The 12,205-nt window shown below is 49.3% G+C and overlaps 1 protein-coding gene across 4 annotated transcripts in view; it reads left to right on the top strand.

The window, feature by feature from the left end:
* SLC22A15 (solute carrier family 22 member 15) overlaps nt 1-12,205 on the top strand; it is a 58,003-nt gene that overhangs the window by 18,834 nt on the left and 26,964 nt on the right. For all 4 annotated transcript variants that reach the window (XM_070395742.1, XM_070395743.1, XM_070395741.1 and 1 more), the window contains 3 exons: nt 1,943-2,158; nt 6,334-6,474; nt 8,364-8,449. In XM_070395742.1, the coding sequence (XP_070251843.1) occupies nt 1,943-2,158; nt 6,334-6,474; nt 8,364-8,449 (443 nt within the window). The remainder of the gene's footprint in view (nt 1-1,942; nt 2,159-6,333; nt 6,475-8,363; nt 8,450-12,205) is intronic.

A 12,205-nucleotide genomic window follows, 5' to 3' on the forward strand; every position in this document is an offset into this window, starting at 1 on the left:
GAATCCTTAGCTAAGGTGCATGGGCTCCGCAGAGTATACGGACGAGCCCCGGTCAGGGCAGGGTTTACGAGCGACTCACCCACAGTGTTACGTTGGTGCTCTCGACCGTAGTAAAGGCCAGCCACCAGCCTCAGCTGTTTCCCCAGAAGAGTTCAGGGGCTTCTGAAAGGAAAGGGTTTCTCTGGAGGAGTCGGACTCTCATTGTAATATCAAAACCTTTGGGCTAAATGCGATGTTCAGGCCATGGTCCCAGCTCTCTTCTGTGGCAGACAGTGAGGGTTAGCTGTGGTAGAATTTTTACTCGCCTAGATCTCTAACCTAGCAGCTCTTTATTCGGGTTCAAAAGCAAGTACGGAAATGAATAGAGTAGAAATAGTTGACCTCTATTTAAAGTGGCCCATTTACTAAAGACTTAATCAGGCAGTGTACATAGCACCTCACCTGTGCCCAGGGCAGCTGATCCGACGGATGATCGGCACACGTAACGCCCAACAGCACAATATTTTACTTGATCATTTACTTGTGTGTAAGTAATAATAACCTAGTGGTAATGCGGACGGAGGTAGAGGGATTTTTCAGGATCTTGTAGAAGGCCCAGGTCCCGCTTTTGTTGACAGTTCAATGTTGTACATGAATATTCCCTCCCCAGTAGCAGAGCTCCTGGGAAAGACCCTGCCTTTTGTTTCCATAGTCTTTCCTCTCTGCACCTGCTACCCTGGGGTCGGAATGAGAAGGCTCCATAGATGGCCATTGACGGACTGGCTGTCCAGGAAGCTCCGAATTCTGTGGCATTTGTTGCCAGTTCACTCCCCTTACTGACAGGCACCTTCAGTAGCCAGTGTGATTTACACACGTTTCATTTTAGGCCAATCAGGTCACATTAGATCCAGAGGTACTTGATGTTGTGTTTAGTAGACAAGGCTTTGTGCTCCTGCCACCGTTTTGTCTTTGAAAAGTCCTCTAGGGGTGCATGCAGAACTGGGAGGAGAAGACATACGTGCCCGGCCGGCGTGGCTCAGTGGTTGAGGGTCGACCTATGGACCGGGAGGTCATGGTTCGATTCCCAGTCAGGGCACATGTTGAGGTTGCGGGTCCCAGTGTGGGGCGTGCCGGAGGCAGCCAGTCAGTGATTCTCTCTCATCATTGATGTATCTCTCTCTCCCTTCCTCTCTGAAATTACATATGTATATGGGTCTTAAAACTGTTGGAAGATAGCAGTGGCAATATCAATGTCCAGTACGTTGTCCTGTAGTAGAAAGGAACTGCTGTTTTGAAACTGGAAGTTAATAAGGAAGTCACTTTTGTTTCATAAGATCTTGGGGCGATTCAGGAAATGTCCTCAGATGCTTTGAATATTTTGAAGCAGCAAATGCTCAGAAGTAACTGAATAGTGATAAACCCTGTTTAACTTTTATGTGTGGCCTTCAAATAATCTCTGCTTTCATGACCACATATCACCACCTTTAAAACACTTCGTACAAATTTATTTTTTCTGATGAGATAATAGAGATTTTTATCTTCTTTATGGGGCTTTTCAAGAACTGAAAACGCCTACTATCTCCACAGTGTTATTCTAACAACACCTGGCTGTGATTCAGAGCCATAACTCTGACCCGTGCTTCAGGAAGCATTGGTAGTACTTAGTGCTATAGTCTGACCTTGCCATTCATATTAAATGGTCTTAAACGTGACCGCACACCGTTACCGCTGTCACTGCTATTTGGGAAGCGGGGTCTAAGTTCCCGTTCATAGAGTAGATCACCGCTCAGCCCGGGCAGCTGTTGAGTCGCCTGCCCTGTCTTCCCTGTGTCTGGGAGCGTCAGCTTCAGGCCTGCGGTGGAGTCAGCGGTGGTGAGGGAATCGAGCGCAGCCTGGGTGAGCTGCCTTCGCCCTGTCACGTGTGCCTGTGTGAATATACAGCCTTTCATGACGTCTCTTTCAGATTCATTCCTGAATCACCTCGTTGGTTATACTCCCAGGGTCGACTGAGCGAGGCGGAGGGGGCTCTGTACCTCATCGCCAAGAGGAACCGCAAGCTCAAGTGCACGTTCTCACTCACTCACCCGGCCAACAGGAGCTGCAAGGCGTCGGGGAGTTTCCTGGACCTGTTCCGGCACCGGGTGCTCCTGGGGCACACGCTGACCCTGATGTTCATCTGGTAACTATAGCCAAGTGTGTGTGTGTGGGGGCGGGGGGTGGAGGTGGGGGTTGACCTCCAGCTCCCGCTGCAAAGGGTCTGTTGGGAATCGGGTCCTTCAGGGTGACATACGTTTTACCTCTTTTGCCAGCACAAAGTTATTTTCACAGACACAAGGCCCCCTCCCCGAATGCCTGGCCTTGGCCTCTGTTTCACACCCTCCCCCTCAAGGAGGAAAGGATGGTGCCTGAAGGCAGGTTTACAGACATTGATGGCAGAAGCACATCTTCTCTCCTGAGACATTTGACGCCAATATTGGTCGCCCTGCCAAAAAACGAACAAAACAAAACACCGGGCCCCGTTCAGTGTGGCTCCGTTGGTTGGAGCACCGTCCTATACACCAAAAGGTGGCGGTTTGATCCCCAGTCGGGGCACATACCTTGGATGCAGGTCCGATCCCCAGTCAGGGCACGTGCGGGAGGCAGCCAACCAATGTTTCTCTCCTCTCCCTTCCTCTCTCTGAAATCAATTTTTTAAAGAAGGAAAGCAAGCAAGCATAGCAGAAACATGGAAGTGTTTCTAAATAGGCTTTGGTTTTGACATCGAGCGGTGGAATGGCACACTGTGGTTGGGCCGCACCCTGTGTGGCATCGCCACTTGCTCACGGGTGGCCTGTCACTATCCGCTGGACCAGTGGGACCCTGGGAGTGTGGAGTGCGGGACTCAGCACCCCCCGTGCAGATCAGTGAATGAAGGGGTCGGCCTCTCTGAAGCTGATCTTCAAGTTTGGTTTATTCCAGCCCACCTCTCAGCGTGCTCTCAGCATCAGTGTACATGGCAGTGAAGGTTCAGGGCGGTTCCGTTTAAAGAAGTTGTGGCGAGGGGAGGAGCGGATGGGCAATGCATGCGGCGTGTGGTGTGTGTAACGGTGTGCATTCTGCTGGTGCCATAGATGTTATCTGGTCCAGCGCTGGGTGTCAACATCAGGTTTACGGGCCCGGAGGACTGTGTGCTGTGGTCTGTACGTGTTGACCATGAAGGCTGCAATCATGGGGATAAAGAAGAATCGTTTTATAGGAACGCGATCGTGGGTCCAAAGCTAAAGGGAACGGGAGGATCGGGAATAAGAAGCTGTGGCGATGTTTTTCTACATCAGGATTCTCTTTATTGGCTCCCCTAGCACTGGCCGCCCCCTGTGTGGTCAGGGCCAGTCACACCCACCGCCCCTCCCTCCCGGTGCCGGTGGCGTGGCATGGATGCTTGGCACGTTGCATGAAGGACACGAGTGAGGAGGCGTGGAGATGAAGGGAACCGTCAACAGCGCAGCCTGACAACGCAGCTACTAGTCTGAGATGCTCCCTGTTGTAACTACTCACAAAGCACAGGCAGGTGCCTTGGGCTTCACACACTCTCCCTGTGTGTGTCCCATGGGCAGGCCAGCCCTCTGCCTCGAAGCAGCCCCTACTTCTTGGGGAGTACTTACATCTTGTTTTTAATGTTTTATTTTTTCGAGGCATATTAACTTGGGGTTCTGGCCTTCAGGGGATAAAGCATAAACAGGTGAAAAAACCAACAGACTGGACATAGAGCCCGGGGAGCACGTCCCTGCTTATATCATGTCTTACACAACCAAAGGGACTGTTTGCAAATGAAATTCTCTCCCCCGGGCTCAGAATTGTAAAATCCACAATAACAGAGACGTGTCCTGGCACACACTGGTTCTCCCGGAAGGTGCTAGAAAGCTCTGGATCCTTCCTGTGGTCCCTGCCATTAAAGACCGCCCCCTGTGATTACTCCCAGTGTTAGCATCTGTTTCTGGGCTTACCTCCCTCAGTGGTGCCTTTTTGAATGGTTGCTTGGCGCCCTGAATATACTGTTAACGATTGTGCAAGCATTCTAAATTTTGTTCGGGGCCCATAACGAGGATTGCAATGATTTTAAACACTGTTGTCACTCATCCCAGTGACCGGCTCTGCCATCAAGGAAACAAGTGAGCGAGTCCGCCTTGGGGCCGAGGCCTTCCTTGCCCACGTCCTCCCCTCTCTGTCACCCCCAGCTGGTAACTAAATTCCTCCGGTGTCCTGAGCTGGCTCTGCTCACTCACGCCCTGGTTGCTACCATCGCAGTTTGGTTTAGATGGGCGTGTGCTTCTCTGGCTGGGAGTCCTCCCGAGGATTTCTGTTTTCCATGCAGACCAGACACGCACGAGCACCTACAGCACGTTAGGAGCAGCATCGTGGAAGGGCAGGGTCTCTACGGCAGGTAGAAAGGATTTTAAAATGTTTCAGAAAACTGCATGGGTCCAAATTGACTTGAGAGCAGGTAGGACTCCGAGGTAGTAGCTCCTGTGCTGTGCGGTCAGGTTTGGCTTTGAAAGCTTCCCTTCATGTCCACATCTCCCAGCTCGTGTCCTCTGTTGGGGCAAAGTGCGAGGGGACAAGGGAAACAGACAACTCGGTGGCACCTTGCGTCCTTACCTGTGATGTCCTGGCTACCACACTGCTCGTGGCCCTTAGTACACGTGTGACAGCTCTGCCCAGTAAGAAGTCACGGAAGTAGCTGCTGCCCGGGCTCACTGGCCAGAGAGGCATGAGCACCAGGCAGTCCAGCTGCAGGTCCTCCCTCCCCCTCCCTCCCTCCCCCTCCTCCCGCCTTCTCCTTGTTACTCTCGCCCAGTCTTCAGTTGCCCTGGGCACTTGGGCCTCTCCGCGTGTTGGCAGGGATGGGAAGAAAGCTTCCCCTTTCTCTTTGATCTCATCGGAGCCGCAGCTCATTAGACTTTGTCTAAGGCAATGGTTGGCAAACTGCGGCTCGCGAGCCACATGCGGCTCTTTGGCCCCTTGAGTGTGGCTCTTCCACAAAATACCAACTTGTGCGCATGGGCCACGAAGTTTCAATTGCTCTGTACATGTGCACCCGCACGTGGTATTTTGTGGAAGAGCCACACTCAAGGGGCCAAAGAGCCGCATGTGGCTTGCAAGCCGCAGTTTGCAGACCACTGGCCTAAGGAAAACCAGAGAAAGCCCGTGAGAACTTCCCCGTCATTAACACTTGTCAGAGCGAATGGCGACGTCATGACACCTGGCAACCTTCCACAGCCCCGTGTTTCACTGCGTGCGGAGGAATGCACGGTTTACGGAACGCGTGCACCTGTCCTGCAGCCTCGTTTCAGGGGGGTGTTATGTTTGTTCTGCTCTGTTTTGCTTTAAGAATGCAGTTTCCTAGACACAAATGTTGCCGCGATTCCCTTCCCTGTGGCTGAGGAAGCCCCGACCTGCAGCGTCAGGGTGGTGCCTTGGCGTAGCGCCTGGCTCCTTGGTTCCTGGGAAGGGGAGGTGGGCTCAGGGCCGGGGACAGTGCCTGCCACCTCAGAGGTGTTTCAGCAAAACAACTTTAAAATATATACATATTTCAGAGGAAGGGAGAGGGAGAGAGAGGTAGAAATATCAGTGATAATTGAGAGAATCATTGATCGGCTGCCTCCTGCACGCCCCCTACTGGGGATCGCGCCCGCCACCCGGGCATGTGCCCTTGACTGGAATCGAACCTGGGACCCTTCATTCCACAGGCTGACGCTCTATCCACTGAGCCAAACCGGCCGGGGCAGCAAGACACCTTTTCAAAGGGCCGTTCCCCAGGGGGTCATCTGCCTCCACCATCCCCTGGCTGTTTCTCTCCTGTTCTGTAACTGCAGCACGTGCACCTGCTGAGTGCCGGGTGGGGCTGAGGGCCTGGCGGGGGTTGCAGTGCAGTCATTTCTGGCCCCCAGGTGACACTGGCGACCCAGTCACTTCTCAGCCCACATCCTCAATGCCACTCTCTGTCAGCTTTCTCCTGGGACTTCTTTTCTAGAGTCATTTTGATAATCTCACAGCAATTGCCTAAGGCTAGTGTTGTATAACTTGTGTTAAATAAAGTAAGACTGGAGTCCCTGTCTGCTATTCGGTGCAGAGATGCTGGTGACGGCACAAACCAGGTCTTTTCTCTCTCAGCAGGCCGCACCTTTGCTTCGACCAGCATCTAGACAAGTGGTTTCCAAGGCCCTTTATTTCGTTCAGAAATTTAGATCAGGATGGAAATGTTAGCGGGAGAGTCGGACCCATTGCTTGAGGCAGATCGCAGTCTACTGAACTGGCACTGGGATCCCCGGCAGATTCTCATGAGCGTCCCCTTCTGTCCCTTCCCTCCTCCTGCAGGTTCGTGTGCAGCCTGGTGTACTATGGCCTGACTCTGAGCGCCGGTGACCTGGGCGGGAACCTCTACGCCAATCTGGCCCTGTCTGGCCTCATAGAGATCCCCTCCTACCCTCTCTGCATCTACTTGATTAACCACAGGTGGTGAGTATGGATGAAGATTGAAGTGTACCCCCCCCAACCCACACACACACACTCACATGTGTAAGTCCCTAAATATGACTCTTTGCCAACATACAGTATCTGTTAATTATACCACAGTGATTAGAATTCTTTTCTGACCGAACACAGTCAGGATTCATGTTTTGGACAGTATCTCTAGGCTTTCGTGTTTACGAGTGTTTATGTGGGCTTGCAGTCCAGGGTTGAAAGGCGTCATGTCCTGACGGCTTTGGAGTCCTCTCTGTGTGACTTGGTCGTCCCAGCAGTGGGACTGGTGGCTCCGTGCAGATGGAACTAGAACCCCACCAGCCCCATCGCTGTTTAGTTCGGGACAAAGAGCTGGAGGGACTGAAAGGTGTTCGCTACATCGAAGACCCGCGTGACCTGGTCGAGGGGAAGAGTATAGCCTGTTTTGCTGCTCCTTGTTAGTGGATGCAGTTTAAAGTTCTTCTGTAGAGCACCCTTTCCTCTTTTTTTCTCGGATCCCTCCTGTCACGGAGCCCCCGGCCAGGGCAGCTAGCAGTCCCGCTAGTGTGAGCTAGGAATCCGCTGGACGGTGCCACTTCTCGTTCTCCAGAAACCCAGGCCCCCCACTCCTCTCGCCTTACACTTGGCGTGGGCGCAGCACATTGGGAATGGGGCGGGGGGCCCTGGGTGCGGCTCAGTTGAAGGCTTTTCTCCGCTGCCCACTCTGTTCGTGAAGAAGCTTATGCTCATCGTGGTCTAAGAGCGGGTTAGGCAGCGTATTCAGAGATCTGTCCCAGCATCCCCCGCGTGCCAGCACCCTCCTTTGCGCTGCTCTGGCTTCCTGTGCGCGCCTCTGACAGCCACTTAAAGTGTCTCAGGACGCTGTCCACGAGGGCATCCTAGGTGTCTTTGCATCCCCAGTGCCTGCCTAGCATGGGACCTGTTGCTTGAAAGGCGTTTGATGCTGACTGTTAAATTACGCAAGGTGCCCGGAGACTCACACCCTTCCCGGCCTCCCAGCTCCTACCACCAGGTCAGGATTGAAATCTGGGACAGACAGAAGGGCTGCTGCTTTGGGGTCAGGCAGGCCAGAGTTCAAATCCAGGCTCAGCCGTGTATCAGTCCTATGTCAGTCCTATGACCTTGACAGGTTACCTCCCTGAGCCCCCATGTCCTCATCCTTAAGGGAGGGATTATAACATCCCCCTGGTGAAGGTCATGAAAATTACAGGTAACATTGCATTTCCTGACAGAAGACCTCGCAAGCTGCAGCCCCTAGAAAAGGGGGTTACTTATCTGAACATCTTTCTCCAAGTCTAGAGTTCTTATTTAAAAATTGTTTCTCCCAGTACATGGGCAATAAATGTCACTTAATTCTGACCTGCCAACAAGAAAACTTTTCTGTTGGTATTTTTAAGAGGGAGAAAGGGCAGTGTTTAACATGTTAACTGCTTAAGATTCAAGTACCCAGAAATTGAAATGAGCTACAGGACTCCTATGAGCTACATTGAGCAACAAAAGAGGCTATATTTTCCGTGTTTTAGCTCCATTCTCTGAGCGATGGGGAGTGGGAACAAACAGTACATGCCTTGTGGTTTATTATGAGGATTAAGTAAGGTCATAGGTAGGAAGCCTTTAAAACAGTTCCTGGAACATAGCACACACACAAATAGACAGAATGGCTTTTTCTCCTTACACATTATTCAGTCCTGCCGCCCTGCAACTTTCCCTTTGTCTTAGGATGGTTACTAATTTTTCCCCTGGGCAGTCACATTTGCCGCCCAGTCCTTAAGAAAAGATGAGCGTGTACCGTGAAACAGGACGTTTAACAGGAAGGCTGGGGAAGAAGCAGACGAATGGGCCATGACCTCAAGAGAAACCGGTCATTGCTTTCTGTTATCCAGGTTCGGTCGGAGGCGGACGTTAGCAGCATTTCTGTGCCTGGGAGGACTGGCTTGTCTCGTCGTAATGTTTCTTCCAGAAAAGAAAGGTAGGCCTTCCGGATTCCCACTGAAGGGCTCTGAACAGCACGCTTATTACAATGAATCTCCATCTAGCCGGGAGATTACCATATGCCAGGCTTCATTCCTGTGACTGCATGTGACTGAGCAATTGTGTGGGGTATAATGGGCCAGATTCTTCCCTCGCCTGAACTGCTCTCTGGGTGAATAATGTGCTTCGAGGTGCGCTATTAATTCTTTCAGGCGATTAAGCTACCATCTGGGGTGTCTGGGCCGCAGCACTGTGCTGTTAGGGTTGCAGATTTGAGGAGGAGGGGGACCGCTTAGTTCCGTAGAGAAAGGAGCTCTGTCCAGGGCTCCATCTTAGTCATTCCAGCCCATCACGAGCGGGGACCTCAGAGTCACCAGTGGCGGTCAGAGGTGGCTTTGGCACCTCTCAGCATCTCCATCAATACTCCCAATAATATAATAGCAACAAAAAGCAGAATATGCACTGTTAGTGACAATGGGCATTGCCTGAGCCTCATATAAAGTATAAGTAAAACATTTTCGGGAAACTTTGGTACTTGTATATACTGAGAGCTTTGCTGTGCAAACACAGCTTCAGAAAGGTCCCTTGAGGCATCTTCATCTCGCCTTACCTGAGCCTGCGTAGAAATTATGTAGACAGTGCTGTTCTCACCTGTGTTCTGGACTAGCACACCTGAGGCATGCTCCCTATGTTCAGGAAAAAGCAAGGTGTCCATTCTACCACTTTTATGGAGCATCGTGCTAAAACTACTAGCAGATACAGTAAGGTGATACAAAGAAATGAGAAGGGATCCAAATTGGAAAGAATTAAAACTCTTAATTCACAACTGTCTCCATTAAAAATCTTAAGAATACACCCCCCAAAAATCTAGAATTAATAAGTGAGTATAGCAAAGTCATGTGACACACAATGTTATTTCTAGATATTAGCAACAATCAATTTAAAATTGAAACAAAACAATGCCATTTATAATAAAATAAAATATACAATATTTAGGGATACATTTTACAAAATATGTGTAAGACCTATCGAAAACTATAAAAAGTAAAACATTGAAAAGATATAAAGACTAAATAAATGAATTGGTGGTAATAATAATAAAATAAATGAAGAGATTACCATGATCAAGAATCAGAAAATATTGTTTACGATAACCATTCTCTCCTGGCCAGCGTGGCTCAGTGGTTGAGTGTCAACCTACGAACCAGGAGGTCATGGTTCAATTCCCAGTCAGGGCACATGCCCAGGTTTCGGGTTCGATCCCTGGTGTGGGACGTGCAGGAGGCAACCAATCAATGATTCTCTCTCATCTGCCTTTCTCACCCTCTCCCTTCCTCTCTGAAATCAATAGTAATATATTTTAAAAAAAGATATCCATTCTCCCCCAATCAATCCATTTTTAGCACAATCCCAATAAAATTTCCAGCAGGCTTCTTTTTGTTGATTGATAATGACAAGTGGGCACCTAAACTTTTATGGAAATCCAAAGGATCTAGAATCCCCAAAGTTAAGTTAGAGGACTTACCCTGCCTGATAAAAAAATGACTACTAGTTACATGAATCAAGACTGTACGGTACTGGCATAGGATTGGTTGTATAGATAATGGAACAGCGTTGAGTATGAAATAGATCCACATATATGGCCAGTTGATTTTTTTTTTTTTTTTTTGAGAATGAGGTTGAGATTTCATTCACCTTTAGAAAATGTTTTATCTAGTTATACATAAAGAAAATACACATGGTTAATTGATTTTTAACACAGATAAGTCAATTCAGTGAGAAAAGGTCATCTTTCCAACAAATGGTGGCAGGCTGAGGGGAATGCTCTGTGGGCCTGTGGCTGAGCCAGGCTCCCCAGATGGGCCACAGCTGGAAGTGTGCGGAGCCTCACGGGGAGGGGGCCCTCGTCCAGCCTTGGATCTTGTGGGTGTCTAGATGATAAGCCGTCTGTGAGGTCCATTTCCAGTGTGGCAGTCCCCGGCATGTTGGGAAAGGGAAGTGTGTCTCCATGCAGCTCTGCAGGATGCCCTCTTGTGTGGGTAGAAAACAGACCGAGTCATTGGCAATCAGGCACATGTGCACATTCCTGTTTGCTTCAGCGCCGCCCAATACCCGTTCCTGACTCACTCCGTTTTCTGGAGAATAATTGGAGGATTTAATCTGCCCGCACAACTGGTTTAATTGAAGTTGTTAGCTAACAAGAGTCCAGATACAGATCTCGGGGTAGGTGCAGAGAGGCAGGGATCTTTTTCCAGAAGCACCTCAGGGATTAACATAATACATCCAGTACTTCAAATCGCAAACAGCTCCTTCCAGAGAGCCTGGCGGGAGGAGGAGCCCAGATGGCGTGGCTGGCAGTGCTGGGCCTCGGTGTGCAGGCGCCATCTTTAAAGCAAATGAAGATTTATTTCCTTGTCAAGCAGCGGAGGTGAAACATATTGTAGAATGGAGTGTATGACAGGCCTGCTCCTCACAGGTTCTTTTCACTGAATTAGTCCCTCTCATGAGGATTAAATAGTGCATGACAAGTAATATTTTTAAAACTGCACTCAATTGTCAGCAAATGCTAGTTGAACAATATATACAAAATACCTCTTAAAATTAAAAAAATAAATATAAATTATGGAGCATGAGAGATTTTCTATGCAGTAGGATATACCTTTTCTTTCATGTGCTAGGTGAAAGTATTTGCAGCCCTGGCCAGTTTGACTCAGTGGATAGAGCATCAGCCCCTATCCCTTGCAGGCTCCATCCCTTGCCCATACAGGAGGCAACCAATCGATATGTTTCTCTCTGTCTCTCCCCCTCCCTTCCACTCTCTCTAAAAGTCAATGGAAAAATATACCTTCGCGTGAGGGTTAACAACAAAATAAGCATTTGCTACATTCTGTTAAATACTGAAATGCAGAAGAAACTGCCTTTTAAGGGTCACTCCAGGAAAAGTTTACAAGAGAAGAAATAACCTCTACAGGATAAGATTTCTTTTATCAAAATAAAACTTTATAAAAACAATAATCCCTGTCATGGTCCTTCCACTGATTTGTTCAACAAATATTGAGTGAGCGTCACTGAGCATCTTACTATGGGAGATGCTGCGAGCAAACTAGACCCACCTTCACCTGCGCTAACTCGAAATACATTGTGGGCAGACCAGATGGAAGAGCAAGCACCTACAGGAGAGCCTGGAGCGTGCCGGTTGAGTGGTTTGGTAAATAGAGGCAGTGAAGGTCAAAGGAAGGAGAGGGTATTGCGTATTTGAGTTATTTAAGGGAACAGTGGTTTGTGTGAGCCACGCACGCAGTCCCAAGGAAGGGGCCAGGCGTGTTCTACTGAGCAGAAATGTCAAGGAGGATGCGAGGCAATTACCTTGGTGATCAGGACATCGCTCTTGACCTTCAAGAGCAGGCATTTCAGGGAAGGATGGCCTTGGGAGCCAGATGGTGGTGAGTGACGGGCAGCTGCCTCTGAGGAAGTGGAGGGTGGTCCCTCGCTGGAGACGTTTGATAGTGAAGGGAGGAAAGCACAGCAGAGACGATGAGCATCTTTTCTTCTCTCGGGAGAAATTTGTTATTTTGAAGGTAGAAGCTGGTGAGTGAGTGAAGAGGAGAGGTTAACGATGTTTGAAAGGGAACAATCCTGTATTTTTAATACTGCACTCAATTGTCAGCAAATGCTAGTTGAACAATATACACAAAATACCTCAAAATTAAAAAATAAATATAAATTATGGAGCATGAGAGATTTTCTATGCAAT

The sequence above is a fragment of the Myotis yumanensis genome, unplaced genomic scaffold (genome assembly GCF_028538775.1).
Source record: "Myotis yumanensis isolate MYYU_CA2020_CCGP unplaced genomic scaffold, mMyoYum1.0.hap1 SCAF_17, whole genome shotgun sequence".
Taxonomy (NCBI): domain Eukaryota; kingdom Metazoa; phylum Chordata; class Mammalia; order Chiroptera; family Vespertilionidae; genus Myotis; species Myotis yumanensis.